Consider the following 19,892-nt stretch of genomic DNA (forward strand, 5'->3'; position numbering starts at 1 on the left):
ACCGTTCTGCAGCCTGCCCGAACGCCGTGTTAAAAAGCGATGGGATAACAAGATGCCGTTGAGCAAGCAGCCTGCCCCAAAATACCTGAGCTGGCTCAAATTTCTTTCGTGCAAAGCGTCCCGTTCCCACAAGCGTTTTTGCGTGGTCCCGCAAGCACTCGCTCAGGGAAGCGTTTGGCACGCAAGCGGGAAAAGCCATCGCCGGCGGGAAGGAAGCCGCCGGCAGCTCGCGGTCGGCGCGTCGGGGACCGAAGGAATCCTCCTGCTGCATGTGGCAAGGGCTCAGGCTGCCATTGCTTTCATCTCATGTCGAAGTAATAGCAATATTCATCAACAAGACATTGTCTGCAGGACACAAGGCCACAGAAGAAAATCCATCACTTTCCTCCCGGGAAGATGATAGGTGACAACCCTAATTGCTCTCTTAACACTTTTATCATACTCCCAGCAACATAATTTCCTGTAGGTCGAATAAGTGTCACCCCCACTGGTGCCAGAAACTAATTCATTTCTTTTCACGTCGATTCAATTCCTTGGATAGGATTTTTAAAATGACACAGAGGAGCTGTTCACTTGCAGTATTTCTAATTCTCCTAGAAATGTTGGTTGTAAAACTTAATGTTATTAAAAAAAAGGGTCGTTTTTATCAGTGTAATATACTTCTAGCAGTTGTAATTTTCTAAGTTAATAAATATGACGGATTATTCCTTTTGTAAGAATGTGTTTATCAGAGCTCATTTTGATACRTTTTCTTTCAGCTCTTGCAGTCTACAGCCACTGTACAGAACAGACTCATTGAGAGTCAAACGCACTGTATCTTGGATGCTTGCTCTGTGACTCCTCATTTTGATTTGGATTTAGTAATGAATATAAGATCTGAAAAATCCTGTATTAGGGATATGTCACATCCTATGTGTGTGACATAATGTTTAAGAGCAGGGATCTTTACTGGCTGAAGATCAGGCTGATTTTTTATTTTCAGCAACAAGTCTTACTTGCTATAGTGGTATTTGGAATTTTATCTTTTCTAATCTAATTTCTTGAATTTTGTCTTTAAAGACTGTAAAAGAGATGTTCAGTGGAATACTTAAATTGATGTTTTCAAAAATAATCTATGTGTTCTGCTTATCACAGAAGAATAGACTAGCTCAGATCAAAGGGACCTCTGGAGATCGCCTGGATCAATCTCCTGCTCAGARCAGAGCCARCTTCTATTTTCTTCATGAAACTGTTTTGTGGCATCAAGTCTGATGCCACATCAAGACCTGGGGGATTTTTGTTTGTTATTATCGACAGTGAAATTTTGATTTTTTACTGAATCAAGAGTAGGGATTAGACATGAGGTTCTTGGTATAGCGGGTAGTGCTGACTGTAGGCCAAGATGGAGGATGAAGGTGAAGGTGTAGAAATTATTACAAATGAAAGGTAATCCAAGCTTTTAAAAAGTAGTGGATTCCCACTTAGAGAACTTCCAGTCTCAATTCAGATCGTTCTAGTTTCTGAAATTGCATGTGTAAATCCAATCAAGTCAGAAGTGCTGTCATAACCGGGAAAAACATAGGGACTATGTTGAAAGACACAGTCAGAAGCGATTCAGGTAGCTACAAGCTGGAAAACTTCAATTCAATATCATGCAAATCTTTAATTATCTTTTCCTTCAAAATTTCTTCCAAAGGCTTGGAGGAAAATGCAACACGTTGTGTCCGTGCAGGAGAACTGACCTTTTAACGTCAAAGAAACCACAGCAGATATTGCCTATCTGAGCTTGAAACAAGATTTTTTGTGGCTCCACATGCAGATGTAGAAATGAAGCGATTAAGAGATGAATGGAAAAACTGTAAAATCAGTATAGATCAGGTAGCACGGAAAGTTATCGTGCTGGCGTTAAATCTAGTGGAATTTCTTAAGCGTAGGTCCTAAGCCTGATTCTGTTTAATATCATCATTTGACGGCATTGGCTCAGATCAAGATGTTGTACAGAAAGAACTGGGTCACTTGCGTCTGAAGAGATGATGTACTTCAAGACAGGCAGCACTAATTTTGGCTGTAACTTGGAAACTCGTCAATATGTAGAAAGAGATTTGAGTCCCAATCTTGACTGCAAGAATGAGGATGAACCGCCAGTTCGGTGGAGCTGTGAAAACGGCACATATTGTTCTAGGAGATGCTAAGGGAGGTGTATCCGAAAGGAAGAGGGCAATATTTGTTCCATTGTACAAAGCCCTGGTGAGATGTAGTCTGGACTGTTCCAAACAACTAAGGATGCTTATGTTCATGAGATATGAACTCAAACTGGAAGAGGTACAAAAAAAGGGCAAGAGAATAAGAGATCTTCTCTTAAGAAGAAGGATTAGGAGACCTTGATTTGCCTAACACAATGACATAAAATCTGAGAAGTCTTTATTTTTTGAATGTAAATATATATATAGGGAAAGAATGCTTATTTTAACTTCAGGACAGTTTTGGTCCAGGAACAAATAGGTTTAAGCTTGCTGTGAATAAATTTAGACTGGGAAACAGAAAAAGATTCCTAACCATTAGAGAAATAAGTTCTGGAAGAGCTTCAGTGGCTTTGCTGGCAAAATTGATTTTAATTTGATTCTGTAAATTTGTGAAAGATATTATATGGCATTATATGGCAGGAAAATGACCCACCAAAATAACTTAGTTTCCATGGGATTCCAAAAGTTCCCACGAGATCCAGATAATGTTCCAGATCCAGAAACCGGAATCCCAGACTGTGATACTGTTTCCCAGCTCTGGTGGGAATCTGTATTCAGCATGAACTCCACAGACCCTGGAAGGGAAAGTGATTTAGAGTCTGAGTTTGAGGTCCAATTCTGTGGACTAACTGAGGCAATAAATATGGATATATCTACGTTCTTTGACAGTATAAGAGTTCTTATATTACTATCACTTAATATAGTAAAAAGAGAGAAGGTGATCTCAAAATCAAATTAAATTAGGAGATCTTGATTTGTCCAACACAGTGAAATAAAAGCTGACAATTTTTTTATTTTATTATTTTATTTTTGAGCATCAGGGAACTTTTCCACCAAAAGAGTATAAGATGTAAAAAAATCGTGATATACAATTCAAAAACCTCTAGTGTGAGTAAGAACAACAAAAGGAAAGATTTAGAAGGCAGCGGCCTGATGTCTCTCATCTCAGCTAAGTGAATATGAAAACTAGAATGAAAATTAATTTATAGCATGCCTGGAAGTATAGGTTTCTAGGSAAAAAGAAAAAAAACAGGCCAAGGCAGGATATTTCCTGAAGGCAATGGCAGTCACGCACGAATTAATATCAGGTGTAAGCAAGCCAATAATCTTATCCTTCCTTTCTGTGTGTTGGAGAGTGCTTAGATATCTTGTCCTCTGCCGGTAAGGCTTGAGCGTGAACTCACCAGGACAAGTGGAGATCTTCACTAGCTGCAAAGCACTATGCGTGTTTCTAGTGCAATACAGCTTTCAGCCGTGGATAATAATTTTCTGCTGGAATAGATTTAGAAAAAGAAATACAGCCACCTCCACAGTAATTATTGTTATCTACGAAAATGTAGGATGATGAGGCAAATGAAGGTCTGCTTCTCGTGTAGAAGCATGATGAAGTATCGCCGTAGAGGCAGAAGTTACGTTTTTCCACTAACAGAAGCCTGCAATAATGTTGATCTGCAGTGAAGTTGTGGTTATGAGTTGGAAAGGAATGCCGGGAATATCAGCAGCTTTGGGGTTATGTTTGTTTTAAGCTGTGATTTATTCTGCTGCTCCTGCTTGAAGTACTGCCTCCAAACAGCTTTCCCCCTCCTCGCCTAGGCTTGGCGTAGATGAAGCGTGAAATCTCATTTGGCTTCTTYAGTGCTTTACCAAAGTTTTTAGTTTATTTTCAGGCTACAGCAAATCACTTTTTTCAGATTTCTCACTTTCTAAGACTGTAATATGCTGCGCTCCAGACATTGTGTAATTGTTTGGGTTTCTTTAAGTATATATATAAGTGATATAGCATAATCAAGCTGTTTATAGCAACACTTTTAAAGATGTACCATATCCTTCTCTTTGTTACTAGTAAGATTGTTCGTTAAAGGTCAACGAATACTTTCTAAGGAGTCAAAAATAGCTTTCTTGTGAAAATGCCTTTCACAGGCAGAACATCTCATTTGTTCCCTGCTTTTTGCTTCTGTATGATGCATGTTTTAAGCAGTTAATTGTGCTGTTTTGTAGCAGAAATACAGACCTTTCCATRGCTTGGAAGGTTATGCGATTACTCAGTGGCTACTTTTTACCTTCTCTTTTCCATCCTGGCCATATGTTCACACCATTTCCCTTACTACCCTCATACCAGTGATTACTAGCTATGGAGTGGATTGCATTGATTCAACTGAAAACTAAGCCTTAAAAAAATTTGATTTGTCTTAGCTTTAAGGTGATCACAGACCCACATTCTTAGACAGACTATAAGATCTGCTCCATCATTCGGTGCACAGAAATGAGAAAATAAGGCRAAAGGAAATGTATAGTTTCACATCTTTATTGATGATAAACTGGGCCCATAATTTTCCCTTCCTTGCTACTACCACTATAAAATAACACACAGAACAAGAAATTGAGTACTGAAACGAAAATACGACCCCATCAGCTTGTCAGCACAGCAGACTGTGATATGCCATAGGGATACTCAAGTCAGCTTTACGTGAGTTAACCTCACCATGAGAATCAGTCTAGCTGTGGCAATCTCGCAGCGTAATCTAATTTAGTCGCTGTAACTCTTCTGTGTGCTGCCAGTACTCACTCCAGCCTGCTTAAAGTTAGCTCGAGTGACTCCCTACAACGTGGAGTGGTGCCCGAATTAAAACATAAGTTGCCTGAAAAGCTCAGACTTGCAGAGGTTCTGAATCAGAGCTAATTGCATCAGTGGGAAGCTCTGAGAAATTTTTTGAGGATACCCATTTCTCACGGGCCTCCTGCTAGCTAGTCTGGAAGACATCTGTGAAACATCACTTTAGGAGATGTGTAAAGGCTACTGAAGAACAGGCCACAGCAAGTCTCTTCTATTGCTCTTCCTGAAGCAATGCATCAAGGCATTTGCATCAGCAGGTGCCGATATGGTCCTCTGTGGTCATTAACTGTTGCTCTTCCAGATATTAATTTTATTCTTCTACTTCAAAATGAAGSTTTTTAGCACATTCTGCTATTATTCAAAGTGCTTTTGTCCTCATTATCAGTTTGACGTTTCATGCAGCTAATATGAGAAAGGGTTCACTGTGATTAGCCAAACAAAACTCATTCTGCTGAGTCTACCGTTTCTCTGGCCACCTTTCTGGGATATGACACAAGAGCTTTGGTATGCACCATGGGATCATCTGCAAGGCTGCAGAGATTGCTTCAGGTGCAAACTGGTGAGCACCTGCCTGATTTTGGTGAATATTAGAAGCAGAAGGTGCAAGAGACACAGGTGATATCTGGTTGGCACATCCAGCAGCTTTCTCCCTATGAAATTTGGTGAAGATCACAAAAGCTGCCATTTGGCTAATGCTCCCACCACAGCACTGGTCTGCCTGGCTTTAGGTATTGAGAGCCTGAGCAACTTATATCCCGCAAAACCAGGAAAGAAAGAACTTAACAAACTGGAAGTTATCCATGCTTAACTTTTTGCTTTAAACTCCGTCAGGGAGCAGTAAGAAGAGGCTGCTCCGCAAGGGAGGATGAGCTGGGAGCCAAGGGTGACCCCAGCAGGGGCAATGCCCTCACCAATGGGGCACAGTCCCACAGCATCTGAGCTGGGCAGGCAGAGCCAGGTGCTGGTAAGAGGCTCCACTGAGTGTCCCAGGCCCAGCAAAGGGATGTACCAGGTCTGGGGTCCAGCCAGGAGCAGCAGGAGATGGGGCCAGACACAGGGCTGGAGACAGGGCTACAACATCAGGCAAGGTCCATCCAGGAGATGGGTCTGGAGATAGGGCTGGAGGCAAGCTATCTACAGTATAGATCCAAGGTCCATCCAAGAGACAAAGCCAGAGATGAGATGAAAGACAAGACAAGTCTCTACCTACAACAGAGCTCAGGCAAGTACTGATGGTCCAAGGCTGAGCTGAAGTGGGGCTCCTGGGCCATGGGCAGGGGTGTGGGTGGAGGTCCCAGGTGAGGCCAGTCAAGGTGATTAAGGCCTGTTGGTGCCCTCAGGGCCATCAGTGAGAGCAGCTGGGTAGTGTATGAGGAAGTCAAAGGATTGGGGGGGGGGGGCAGCAGAGAGATGTAGTGGATTTGGTCTGCAGAAGTGGAGAAGTGATGAGCAGGTCTGCATGAATGAGTAACATGGGGAGGCAGGTAAGAGGGCACCTAGCCTCCCTGGGGTGGGGAGGGGGATTCAGGTCTGCTGGTGTAGAGACTTGGGCAGAGGTAGAGCAGGAAGAGGCAGAAAAAAGGATGGTGTGGATTCCCTGTCTAAGGAGGGATTGCAGCGACCTCCTGCAACACAGAGGAAAAGGAATTGGTGTGTAGGAAGCTTGGAGGTGGGGGCTGGCAGTGGTGGCCAAGGACACACAGTAGGGGAAAAAATAGCTTCTCCAGCTTGCCATCTAGATCCTGCATCTGATATCTGTGAAGGAGAAGCCATAATCTTGTTACAACTTCCTCGCCCTTCCCTTCTCTGCAGTGCTTAGGAGTTTAAAAAGGATGCTGTTTAAAGCATGTTTCTTTTTTTAAAAAACTGCTAGTTCAGAAGAAATCCTTAAAACTTTCCTCAACTGAAAAAGCCTTCTATCACACGCAGATAGAACAGATATCTTTGCTGTGAGATGTGGTTTTAATAGACCTATGAGTTGCTTATGACAAAGAGTATTTGTCCCAGTACTCTCAATGTTCAAAGAAGCCAAGCTTAAAAAAATAATAATAACAATCATAGAAATACTTGAAAGGGAGGGGAAAAAAAATCCAGCTATTTAAGGATCTCAACCTGTAAGTAGTTACTCGGTTGTTTCCATCACTGTGGAATCTTGCTGAAGAATTTCCTGTGTTAATGTATGGTTTTGAGGCATAACTATAATGGTAGCACTGCTAGGAGGGTACAAATGCTGGCACGTTACCTTAAGAGTGGCACAATTAGGGATAATATGATCCCTGCCTCTGCAGAGACCACAAGGGTGCTGCTTTATGAACATGCCAGCACAGTAAACAAGTTAGGCTAAATTGAAGCAGTGCCGTTAACTCTTAAAGAGAGGACCTACGAGCCAGACACCAGTTTTGTTATTGATGAGACTAATTACTTGCTGTTTAATCTAAGGAGCCTCGTTTACGCTCCCTCTGCGTTGGTTTACCCGCCTATAAAATATGTGCAAAAATATTAYTGTAGACCTTAGCTGCTTGTGAGATTTGATTATGAAAATGTGAAACTCCTGCCTGTATTTTAAAATGATGTGTTATGCAAGTGCAATGTTGATGCTGTTACCAGGTAATAGATGTATCTCATTACTTTAAGTCTCAAATCGTGGTTTGATTTGATTTTCATGTAGCTGTTTTCATAAATATACCTTTAAATGAGGAAATAGTAGCTTACTGTTCAGGGAGAGTGCGAGTGCATTGAATTAGTTGTGGTAGAGGTCGTATTATTTTGTGAGCAATTTGCAATTATCAATTCTAGATTAAATATGGTGAGAATATAGTGCAAGTGATAACTCTTTATTAATACTGYTCCCCACGTGGTTCATAATTCTTTCATATTGTTGCAGTGAAGATTACTTTGAATAGGGGAGTTAGGGTAAGAACCTGATYATGCTTCTCTGCAAGGGGAAAAGTCTTCCTGCTGACTGTCAAAACAGTAGGTACTATGAGATTTATGTCAGCTCCTTRGTAATCAAGTGGTAGCAAGAACTTTTTTCTCTCCTTTCAGATCACGAGGAGCACATACCCTTCTCTTCTCAGCATAGTTTTCGGCTGACACAATCCCCTCTTGGTTTCYTGAATTGCTGGCTGCTTTAAATAGTGTATATAAAAGCTAAGGTGGCTAGTAGAAGCTGATCTAAATCTCTGTAGGATGTTTTGTTAATACTTCTTGCCCCCTATAGTTTCCCATTTGCTTCTAAGTCCTGTRAGGATTTGGTACTGAGCCACCTCACGAAGCCCTGCCAAGACAAGTGCGTTTGTCTAGAGATGAGGGAGAGGAGACTTTAACTAAAATGTGCCTTTCTGGAGTACTTYTGGAGGCAAGCAGCAGAAGGTGGTGTAGAAGCAGAGGGCTGGAYTCCTTGGAGGTCAAAGACGCCTGTCAAGGCAAGGTTCATATCCTCTCCGCGGCACCGCGGGGTTTGTTTGTGAACGGGTCTAGATACTGGGTTTTGTTGAGAAGCTTTGTAGGAACTAGCTTGAATTAATTCCAGCTATTGAAGGACCTCAGGCAAACTATCCTGCTGAGGATGCAGGAGTTAATTGCTGCTGAAGACAGGTGGTGATGATCAGAAGGTGCCTACAAGGCTGCTTTGGGCAACATGACAGTTGAGGAGGTGTCGTGGATGGACTAGATGATTTGGCCCGTGGAGGTTCCTCTTCTTCTCCATTGGCAGTAGAAGGCTTTTCTTGTGATAGTGCTTCTGCTTTAATTTTTAGCATTTTTAGCAGTATTTACCTGYGTTATGTCTCCTAACGTGGACGAAGATGGTCTAGCAATGTAACTAAGACTCCCCTTTTTTGCACTCATTAATWGAGCAGCTTGTTTACGTCAGATCTGTGATGCCAGAAAAAGCCAACGACGGCCATCTCTAATGTAGTGACCTCTGTCTGTAGATCCGGGGGTTCACGAAGTAAATTAAAGCATTATTCTCATTTTAATGTAGGAATTGGATATTGGTGGTGAAATAACTTCTTCAAGGTGGTGCTGTAGCCAGTGGCAAAGCTGATGAGTGAACACTCGCAGAGTTGTTTCATCAAATAAATGCAATAATTACAAAATTGGAGCTTTTTTTTTTAATTAGAGCCTTTATGTTATATGCCCAAATATATGACCCTTTATGTAAAAATCCTGTTGTGGAATCTTTCCTAAGGCAGCACTTTCCAGTTGGAGCCACTGGAAGTGCAATGAAATTTTGGCAACAGAAATTTCCCCTTAATTTTAGAAACAAAACAAGTGCTAATTATATGCTATATAATTACAATATGCTATATTATATGCTATATAATTACATAATACAAGTTATTAGAAAAGGTTGGTACTTTTTTCCCAGCCTGTTTGGAGAGTTCTACAGTTTACATTTATTGAATAATAAATATATATATATATATTTTTTTTTTTAAACCGTGTTGGCTGAATGAATTCAAGTGTTGTTCTGTAAGAAATGTTTTCCTTTCCCAGTAGCCATATAACCGAAATTGCAGGGTAGTGTATGTGGTAGTGTATGCATGTTTTGATTCATACCTTCAAATTGTGGTACTTTGAAGCAAAGCCTCTTTGCTATCATATTTCTTTGCTTTTATGGAAGCTGTGGATTTTTTTTTAACGCCTTTTCCTGTAGCAACAATGTGGATTTTGTTAGATTTAAAAATAATAATAATAATAACTCATTTCAAGTGAAGGTTTTTTCCAAGTTGTGTATGTTATTAGCTGGTTTCTCTATTTGGACWTATGCTGATTTAACAATTGAGTGTACCATAAAGTCAACCCTTAATTTTTGGTTCCATGTAGGTAAGGTGATAATCTCATTTATACGAATAGTCCCGATCTTTCAGATAATACTACTTGCAGGCACCACCTCTTGTAATCAGAGTGCGTTTCTCAGCAAAGTGATGACCATCCTACTTGAATTGCCTTCAAGACTGCCAACGGGCTAATGCCTTGCCTACAAAGTCACTGCAAACTCGGCTGCTGTACCTAAAAATCTGCAGGGATCACTTTTTTTAGATGAATTCATTTAGGAGTCTTAGAGTGACATTGCCAAAATGTAAATTTAGTAATCTTATTTTTTGCTTTCCCCTCTCTATCCAAAAATGATGATAACCCATTCTTATTTGAGAAGGTTACAGAAGGATCTTGACCATCCACCWAGCGTAGGTGGGTCAGAACTTGGCCTTGAGTGTTTCTTAACGTGGTATTCTCAATGAGCTTGATTTGAGGTATCTAGGAGAGCACATGTCCAAAATAAGTGAAAGAAAAAATCTTATGGGGAAAAAAATCGGTTAGCAACTACCATTTAGTGGTAACAGCTCAAAAATACCMGCTCCATCTCCCCTTAAATTTCGTTGATGGTTCCCTGATTACACTCCCATTTTCTAAATTGAAGGTAAAAATTATCTGTACTGGGTATTCTGAGAAGGGGTGTCCAAATTTGTTCTTATTAAGGGGGGAAAAAAAAAATGCCTGGCTCTTTTAAGGAGAGGGTATTGCCCACCCACAGCCTCAAAATGCCTCTCATATGGGTTTTGCCCTGAATTTACCTGGGCCTGACACAACGCCAGTCACAGCRAGAGAGGCTCGGCTGTAAACTCGATACTTCCCGTGCTAGCGTACTCACACCTAATAATAAATGCTATTTTGTGCAGACAGCCCGGGCGTCTGGCGGGGGAAGTATTGATCCCCAAAGCCGTGCAAACATAGTGCTAAGTTTGCGCCGTTTTGCGTTCGTGCTCGGGAAATAATATAAAGCAGCGCTTACTGAAGTTGTGACAGCAAATTTCAAGCAAATACATAGTATATATGGTTATTATGGTTATAGGGGTATATATGGTATTTTGTTGAATTAAACCTTCCAAGATGTAGTTTCTATTTATTTGAAGAATTACATTGACATTATTAAGGGGTGTGGTGGGATAGGACCTATGAGACCCAGCRCYGGAGCAAGACTCGGCTGAATTAGGGGATGTGGAATGGCAATAAAGCTAAAAAAAATAAAAATAATAAAAAAATAGCAGTGATCTCAAAGGTTTAAAAAAAAATCAAAGCTAAATTTTTACCATCTGAGTAAATAGAATCAGGGGCAAAAGCTGACAAATGACCTTTTCCTTAATCAAAGCTCCCTATATTTTACACATTCATGTTTTCAAACACCGCATTATAAGGACAGTGTGATCAATAAGGTTTTATCAGAAGGCTTTCTTGGAAATGGTTTAAAAAAAAAAAAGAACTTATTAGTTTCAGTTGTTCACAGCTTATCAGAAACAAAACTGTTGAAACATATATGTGGTGAACTGTCTGGCAAATTATAACCATGAAATTCTTCTGCTGTTAAATAACATAGTCGTAAGTTTATACTGATGTAAGATATATTTTTGAATGGCTTTTAGGAATTTGGCTATTTTTTCCCCCCCTTTTAGAATTTTTGGAGCTGGTAGAGAGGTTTCCCATGCTCTTTAGGATAAAAAGTCACCCCGAGAGTTGCCGGACGTTGGAGTCCGTGTCCAACGCAGGGCTCACAAGCGCCAGCCTAAGTAAGTGCTATTGTAAAAGACCCCCCGCTAGGTGGTTTTTTTTTTGCGGACAGGCACGTTTCGGCGGGGAGCGCGCCAGCGGCGAGCGCGTGAAAGAYGTCCTTCTCCGCGGCTCCAAAACACCCTCTGCTCGCGTTTCCCAGGGATGCGCCACGGAAACCCCCCGAGCAGCTGCGACCTTTGGCGAGTTTTATGTTCGAGGGGCTGTAAAACGCCAGAGCTCGTCCCCGGGGACGAATAAAGGAACGGGCTCAGAGGAAACGGCAGGTTTCCCAGGAGGAAATGGTGCAGGCGATCGTTGCCGATGGATTCTTCGGACAGGGAAGGTGACTCTTCGGACGACGAGCGCTGGTTCTCGGGAAGCGGCGACGAGTACTCCGGCGACGAAGGCGGGAAAGTAGCGGAGTCAGTGCTTGCGAGCAATCCTTTGAAATGCCAGATGGTTGGGTTTTAGGCGATTTGCTGCGGCTAGGGGCTGGCTTTCTGAATATTACCCTTACCACGCTTATTAACGTCTTGTTTTGTATTAAATATAACTGAGGTCAATGGCTAGATCAGCTGCGTGTCTCGATATGTTTGCAAATCTGTGGGCAAACGCTAACTATAGGCAGAGGCTGAGCGTGTCATGTATTTCACAGCCGGCGCTCCGAAAGGAGAAGCGTTTCTATCGGGCTCTAACTACATCGACTGTTTTTTCCCACGCGGAGCTTTCCCACCCGGCTTCTGGCTCGTGAAATCGATTCTCCCTGGGCAGCTGCCTCCGGCGCTGGTGATAACGGGGCGCTTGCCCTGCGGCGGTTAAGCGGCGCAGACTGTGGTTAGCGGCGCTGAGACGGCACTAAATCAGCCTTTCCTCCCCGGCGCTGGTTGCTCAGGACCTTAATGCTTTTTTGACGTACTGCTAATGGCACCTCTTCCTTCTCTGGTGGGACAGTTGTGCTCCGAAGTCGTGCAGGCAGGAGCAAGCGCAGTGTGATTTTTGTTTACGGGAGAGGGTCATTCCTCAGCAGCAGAGTGGACTTCTGTGATTTTTTTTCCCCTTTTTTGCACAGATTTCTACTTGTGCAAAGCATTAAGAAAGGTCTGAATCGCATGTCTTTCTGCATTTATAAGAGCCCGTACAGCTCTGGAGTTTGTGTTTGCACTAAATCAAATATCCTTAGAAAATTGCATTCGTTCTACACTAATGCCATGCTGATTTAAAAACATATATATATGGGAAGTACACTATCCATGCATTTTAATCTCCAGTATTAAGAGTTATTTAAAACACTTGAACTGAAGCCATAAACGCCTCTATTTTACTTGTCTATGATCTGAAAATGGCAATAAAGGTAAACCGTCTCTTTGTGACGGAACAGCATCTGAGATGATAGAATGTGTATGTTAAGGTTTTTAAATGGAGTCGCTGAACCACCAAAAACTTGAAATTCTTGCTTATTAACGTATTAATATGCTGGCAAAAGTGGACACAGCAACTTAATGGAATTTTGGATATTATAATTTTGTGTTCTATACCAAAGTTTCAAATATTAGTAGATAGAGGTATACTGCTGTTGGGCAGCTACTTTCTATTTCCTTTAAATTATCATGATTTTATTGTCTTTGATAAATTAGCACTATTATGTAGTTGTTCAAGATAGGTGCAATTACAGCATTCACGTGTAGGCTTGAATATTAATGTTTTCCATCTATTTTTCTGCTTCTTCTGTTTTAAAGAGAATTTTACCTAATAAATTTAGGTCCCTATTTTTTGAACCAAGGTAGGGAGAGTGCATGTGCATGTATGAGTGAGCACAGCGATGCAACCATATTCCTCCTTTAAACCCTCCAATTTTTAAACAGTGTAACTACTTTTTCTAATAGCACTTTAAAATGCTATTTTATGCTTCACTGGAAACGTACAGTAATTCTCGAGTCTAAATGAATTAGATGTGTCTGAAAGAGGTGGATCTATTTTGCCTGTAATGCATTTACAGTTCATAAGTGGAAAGATTTTCAGCGCATTTGAATAAAACACACTATTATGTTGATAACTCTGTTTCGGTGCCCGTAGTAAGGAACCAGACTGCCTAAAACAAGTAAGACATATGGGCTGATATGTGTTTGAATGTCTTATTTCTGTTTTTTTTTCCCCTGCCACTCGTATATGTTTTTTAACTGTTGTACGCTTAAAGCTTGTATGGATAATGGGCATCTGTCAAAGTAGCTGGGAAACCCGTAATCTTATTCTGGAACTGTCTTAATAATGATGTATAGTTTGAAGCATAAAGACAGTGATGAGAATAATATCGCTTGCTTAAGAAATATATTTTTCTTCCAGGGAGGATGTCAGAACAGCCAATGTCATCGCGGCTGAAGCGGTAACTTGTCTCGTCATAGACAGAGAGTAAGTACATAATTTTCCTATCTTGTAAAAGGTGTGAGCTGGAGATACTCAATCCCACGGTTTCTTTTTTAAACTAGAGACTTTGATCGTTTTCTGTGGAGATGTCACTTAATTTTGAGTAATAGGTTCGCAGTATATTATATGTGTCCTTGATGAGTCGGAGAGATGGCCCCACTAAATCAATAAGATGAAATTCAGTAAAGACAAATGCAGGAAATTAGGAAGCAGCGCACAAAGGCAGAATGGAGATAGATGGGGAGATAGCATTACCGTGGAAAAGGATCCGGGTGTTACAGTGGAACACGGTTTRAGTGCAAGTCAGCAAAATGTCACGGAGGAAATAAATCTTCCTGGGAAAAGGAAGAAGAGCAACATGTTGTTCTATTCCAGGTGGGGTTGGAGAGCCCTCACTTGAAGCTCTATGCTTGAGGAAGGTAGAAGAGATCAGAAAAGTAAAATAATTACTTTCCTTTTCAGTGCAGTACGGAAATGTTGGAGGAATTGGGCATTTCTAATCCAGAAAAGCATCTGTGCTCCAGAAAAGTGTTGCAAAGTCAGCTGTTATCTGTGACCATTGCGAATGGGATTTAAAAAAACAAAACAAAACAACCCACTAACTTCACTTGGGAAGTTCAGCATGATTATTAGGATGTTTTTTGAATTGTGAAGGCAGTGAAACACTGGAATAGGCCATTGAGAGATGCTGAGAAATCTTCCGCCTTCACACAGGAAAGTGTTAGCTGTATGTGTTCTTGCTACTCGGTGAAGAGTTCCTGATTTTCTTGCTTTAGATTTGGGGTGTTTTTGCTTTTTGGCCTCCCCCCTATGAAAATACCAGCTCAGAGTTTAGTAGTAATCAAAAAAACAAATTGGATGTTAGGAATTCTTTGGAAAAAAAATAGCAAAATAAATCCATGGTTTGGCAGTGTTTTGCATGCCGGGGGCTGTTCTGGTTCCCTCAACCCAAAAGCAATTGTATTATACCTAGAAATTGTTAAAAAGAGTGTCTTGAAAAGAATGATAGGAAAAGGGAACGTCTTCCATTTGAAGAACGGCTAAGTAGGTGAGGGCTCCTTAGCCTGCCAAAGAGATCATAAAAGGGAGTATAGTATAGATCTGGAAGTGTTCAGAAGGAGATCAGAGAAGTTAATGGGAAGGAGATCCACATCTAGGACCTACCTCGGGATTAGGAAGTCTGAAGGGCCTAGGAGAACGTCCAAGGCAGCAGATACCATAAAGGCTTGCTCCATTCTTGTACTCTTCCCCGAGCATCTCCTATCAAGGCAGGGCACCACCAAAGGTAGGACAGTGGGTTGGCTGGAGCTTTGGTCTGGCCCTCCAAGGTCATTTTTATATTCTGAGGAGACGAACAAGAGCTGCTTAGACCCGTATCCTTTAGGGAAGATCTAGGTACACTCGATTCTGCTTTCATACAGGAGTTTTGGATTAAATTATCTCTTGAGATTTCTTCCACTCCTTCATTTCTAAAAATCTAAAATTCTACGATGCCAAAACTGAAGGAATAATATTCTTGGAGAAGCCATGATGTGCCAGCTAGGTTCTGATCAGCTGAAGATGATTGTGGTCTCTCTGTTGTAAACAGATGGTGAACTTCAGGGCACTTGGCTAAGTGGCTTTTTTGCAACAAGTGACATAATGAGATATTTTAGCAAATACTAATTTGGAGAAATATAAAGCAACAAGTAACTCCGCACTTTTTTCTCACCAGCTCTGTAAGGGAGGTTTATGTTTCTTCACTGTAAGCATTAAAAAATCCAAATAACTGTAGTAATTGCAGAGTTATTCCTTCCTGATTGCTTTACCAACTGTTTCTTTGCTTAAGGTGCCTTTTTCTCTGTAATGCCCTTGAAATAGTAAGGAAGCACAAGTTAAATTTAACTTGCGAAGCGGTAGTTAATCCACAGCATATTCCAGAGATTCTGGTAATGCTCTGCAATTAGTAGCAAAGTAATTATAGTGCAAGACAAGTAATGCTATTTATAGTATTATTTATAGTTCAAGAAAGGCTGTCCAGTGTCCTGACCCATCCTGACTTTCTTGTCGTACCTCTTATATTCTCTTAGATTATTATTTTACAGGTGTGTGGATAAGTGCAGAAGCTCATTTTAATACAGTGAAAACTTATTAGGATTTCTCTAAGTTTGGTAAAAGTGCAAATACTATTCTGCTAATGAGGGAAAAAAAAATCCTTTTTACATCCAGATACACTGAATATTAAAGCATACAGTTTGTTATGGGGGTCACAGTAAATATCCCCATCAAATTATACACAAGGCATCAATGGAAAGGGGAGATCGGCTTTCCCTATGGTCGGAAGCTGTTACTGTGCCCTCGGTGCAGAACGAGTAGTGAGGCTTGTCACTAAGGTTGCCTAATATTTTTCTACTGCAAGCTGAGCTTAGTCGCGTTCTCAAAGCAGCAATTTTCATGCTCTACGTGTGCCCGAATCCGAAGCATTTCAGCGATATTGATTTTTTTGCAATTTCCAGCGACATGTTGCGGGATATAGTTTTCTTAATGTTCAAACACAGCCTGCATCCGTTTCTCTGAGAAACTCTAAAATTTCGATCGTGTTGAAGAGGGGGTTAAAATTAGCTGTTCAAATTATCTCGTCATCAGAATAGACTCCTCTGACTTCCTTTTTTATTATTATTTTTTATTTTGAAAAACCAAAAGTCTTCCCAGGACAGCCAAAAAGTATTGCTCAGAATTGCTTTGAGTGTGTGCCCCACTGCAGGGGCTAACCAGCGCCATGGCCTAGCCCCATAGCGGCCCTTATCTTCAGCAGTCATCTAATAGCTACAAAATACCTTTGAGCCTCTAGTTAACATTTTAAAGCTTTCACCTTTTTATGTATTCCGTAGAGGTGGAGGTCTAGTCTCTGGATTTATGACCAAATGTAGGGTCGTTTCAGCTGCTGGAGAGTTTTGAGGGTAATAACGCAGGAAACTTTCTGTACCAGGATGAGTGCTAAAGCCAGGCCAACGAGCAAGCTCTGAAAAGAGTCGGTTTTGAAATTGGAGGTGGCTTAAGCTTAGGAAAAACGATGGGGTTTGCATAAAATCGTTCTGCAATTTAAAAAAATAAATGTTGAAGTGTTGCACGAGTGAAGTGATGGGGTTGAAAATACCATGAGAAAGGGCAAATGGCAGAATATGGTGGATCTTTAACAAACTTCCGCAGTGTCTGTGCTGCTTTCCTTTTTAATTTCCTTTAATTTCCTTTTAGCCATTCTGTTCCAAACTAAACCTTTGGCTTGAAAATGCATCCATTCCTGAACACTTGTTTTTGCTAAGGAAAATTCCTTTATTTATAAGGACGACGTGGACATCCTTTTCATTTTGCAACTATATTTTTAAGTTCCTTTAACTTAATAACGAATTTGGGTGGGATTTATGGGATAGGATCCTTAACACTCTCAGGCTTCCCCCGGTTTGGTAGTAGTCTCCACCATGCAGAAGGTGAAGCCAAGCCAATAACCCGGTTCTAACCAAGCCGTACCGGAAACTTCAACCAACTTGACTATGACTTTATGTCAGACTGTGTTTCATTTAAATCCCTTGAAATACTGTTGACTACTATTGTTCATGGACAACAATTAATTCCACCATATCAACAAGGAAGTCGCTGGTATCAAAAGCTCTTGAGAAGTCATTAAAATTAAACAGATATAATTGGCTTACTGGGCCCAACAATGAAGAAGCTACGGGATCGATGCTGAACTTTTGATTCAGTTGCTATTTTAAATCAGATGTCTTAGAACTATTTCATATAGTCTCCACACCTTATTTTCTGAAATTAGTATCTTCGGAACTGTGTAATCAGTGGAGGCCAGTATATGGACAATAAGTCGCCTGATAGAGTTCAGGGAGGAGAGAAATTAGGCTGTGTTGCAACCGGAGATGATTCTGGTGTTCGTATTTATTTATTTATTGGAAGATGTGATAGAGAAAAAGAAGCGGGTGCACATGCATTGCAGGCGTTGCAGATACCACCAAAGAGAGAGAATGTGGAGGGGAGATGCCTTCATAAGGATCATGACTCTTGGAAGGTAGTGGTCATGAAGAGGGGGAAGATGCAAGGTAGCAGAGGGAAAATTTGCATAGAGGAGTAGGTTTGGTGTGCTGGAGAATGAACAAAAGTGATAGGCGTTTACAGAAGATGAGAAAGCAAGGAAAAACATGTAATTTCTGGAGAAAAGGAAAGGCAATACAGTGGAAAGGGCCAAGAACTGGGATCGGTGAAGCAATTCAGGCTGTGACTGAATAAAGAAGGGAGGTTTCGCAGTCATTATGACAAATCCTGCAAGGAATCYGTTGCAAAGCCGGGGATTCTGTGAGGAGCCAGAACAGGCAGCCTGGGAACAGCCGCGCACAGGGAATCTGAGGCTTGCCCGGAAAATGCAAGGGCATTTTGTTTGTCGGGAATAAAGATGCAAAATTTGCTCCTGGGTAAAGATAATATGATAGAAGAGCAACCGTACCTGAAACGCAGCTATTGAACACAGCCGGAGGCAAAAATGAGGTTAAAAAGGTAATTGAGTAACATTTGCTAGGGATTTAATAGACTGGTACCTAATACAGAGGAGGCATCAAGCATGGATGTTTGTTTTGGGTCAAAATCACTTTGCAGATAATAGTAAGAGTGTTGTAGTAGTGAAGGGAGTTTGCTGTGGCTGTGTTTAGATAGGAATAGCATAATCCATAAAGCTTTTGTAGAGAAAGAGATTTCTGGAATTGTGTAAATGACTAAATTTCCAGGTCTAAAGAGGAAAATAACTGCATTCATCCCAGATATCCCTGAATACGATAGCATACACTGAGCCATTGAAACAACAGAGTTGGTCAGAGTAAGCTTTGACATGTAATGAATACGCTGTCACAGGTTGTTTTTTGGTAGGCAGTGATAAGCTGGCCCTGGAAAATAACCTTGGATCAAGTGATAACATTTTGATTTAGCTTCAATTTTGAAAGTAGATCTGTAACTGTGACTCTCGATATTGAAAACAGAGCAGTGAGAAATTAAAGGACCTCTTCAGGGAAATGGGCTGGACTAGGGTCCCTAGGATTCTTCCTATCTAACGGGCTGAAATCTGGTTTGCGAGAAAGGTGACGTATTTAGGAAATGACTTACAGGGAATTCATTTATAATCCAAGAGTTTGTCTTCTGGGAAGAGCTGAAGCGGATGAGCTAGTTAGCTTCRGGTTGATGTCCCACCAATATTTAGCTAACCCAGACACAGAAAAAGCAGTGAGTTCCCAAAGAAGTATTTCCAGCATCATTATTATAGAGGTATTTCCTGCATTAGTGCCGTTGCACAAGCTCTTGGGATGACTGCATTGCAGTGCCATCTCATTTTAATGCTGTCATTTGAGGTTCAATTAATCCCAAAGGGGAAAAAAAACAAGACTCATAAAATTAGCTCAAAAAGTTCAGTAGACGGGTTGGCCATTTGAATGCTCTATTTCAATTAAAAAGAGGAACCCGTAAAATACTTTGGTCATCTCCCTTGGCATCCAGCATAGAAATCCATCCAAGTAAAGCAAAGGCCATGTGAATGAGTAAATAAAATCTGTATATGGTTCTTGGGAGTTGTAAAACTAGGCAATAAAGTTTTCTGGCCATTTCAATGAATTTGTACAACCTTTTAGATACTTGGGAAACCAGAAAGCTTCTTGCAGGAATATAGTTTTCTTCTGATCAAAGATACGGTGCAGGTAAACATACTAGTATTTTATAGTGGTTCGTAGTTGTCAGGTGTCCTTTACTTTTTATTTATTTTATTTTTTTTAATCTCCCCAAGAGAAAATTCTGACTTCTTTGGAATTCATAAGGTTTTCTGTGTTTATGATCTGGTAAGACCTTATGTGGAACAAATTGGAAACGGTTGCTAGTTTAGGATGCTCTGTTGTGATACTGCAGCAATTCTTCCTCTAGGAAGAAGCTAGTTGTAGGAAGTGGATGAAGTTGTTGACTTTGTGCTTCAAGCGTTGGCCACGGCACGGCTTGCGTTAGTGATTTTTTTCAGGCTCCCTGGAGGGGTGGTTAGATTTGGTGTAGAGGTACAGTGAACTGCT

At 41.0% G+C, this 19,892-nt stretch overlaps 1 protein-coding gene across 1 annotated transcript in view; it reads left to right on the forward strand.

Annotated features, from left to right (window-relative positions):
• Positions 1-19,892, forward strand: part of PRKG1 (protein kinase cGMP-dependent 1) — a 433,746-nt gene that overhangs the window by 334,484 nt on the left and 79,370 nt on the right. Inside the window, 1 exon segment of the mRNA XM_026081056.1 lies at positions 13,729-13,794. Within this exon segment, the coding sequence (XP_025936841.1) occupies positions 13,729-13,794 (66 nt within the window).

Source organism: Apteryx rowi, unplaced genomic scaffold, assembly GCF_003343035.1.
Source record: "Apteryx rowi isolate R43461 unplaced genomic scaffold, aptRow1 scaffold_116, whole genome shotgun sequence".
NCBI classification, from domain to species: Eukaryota; Metazoa; Chordata; class Aves; order Apterygiformes; family Apterygidae; genus Apteryx; species Apteryx rowi.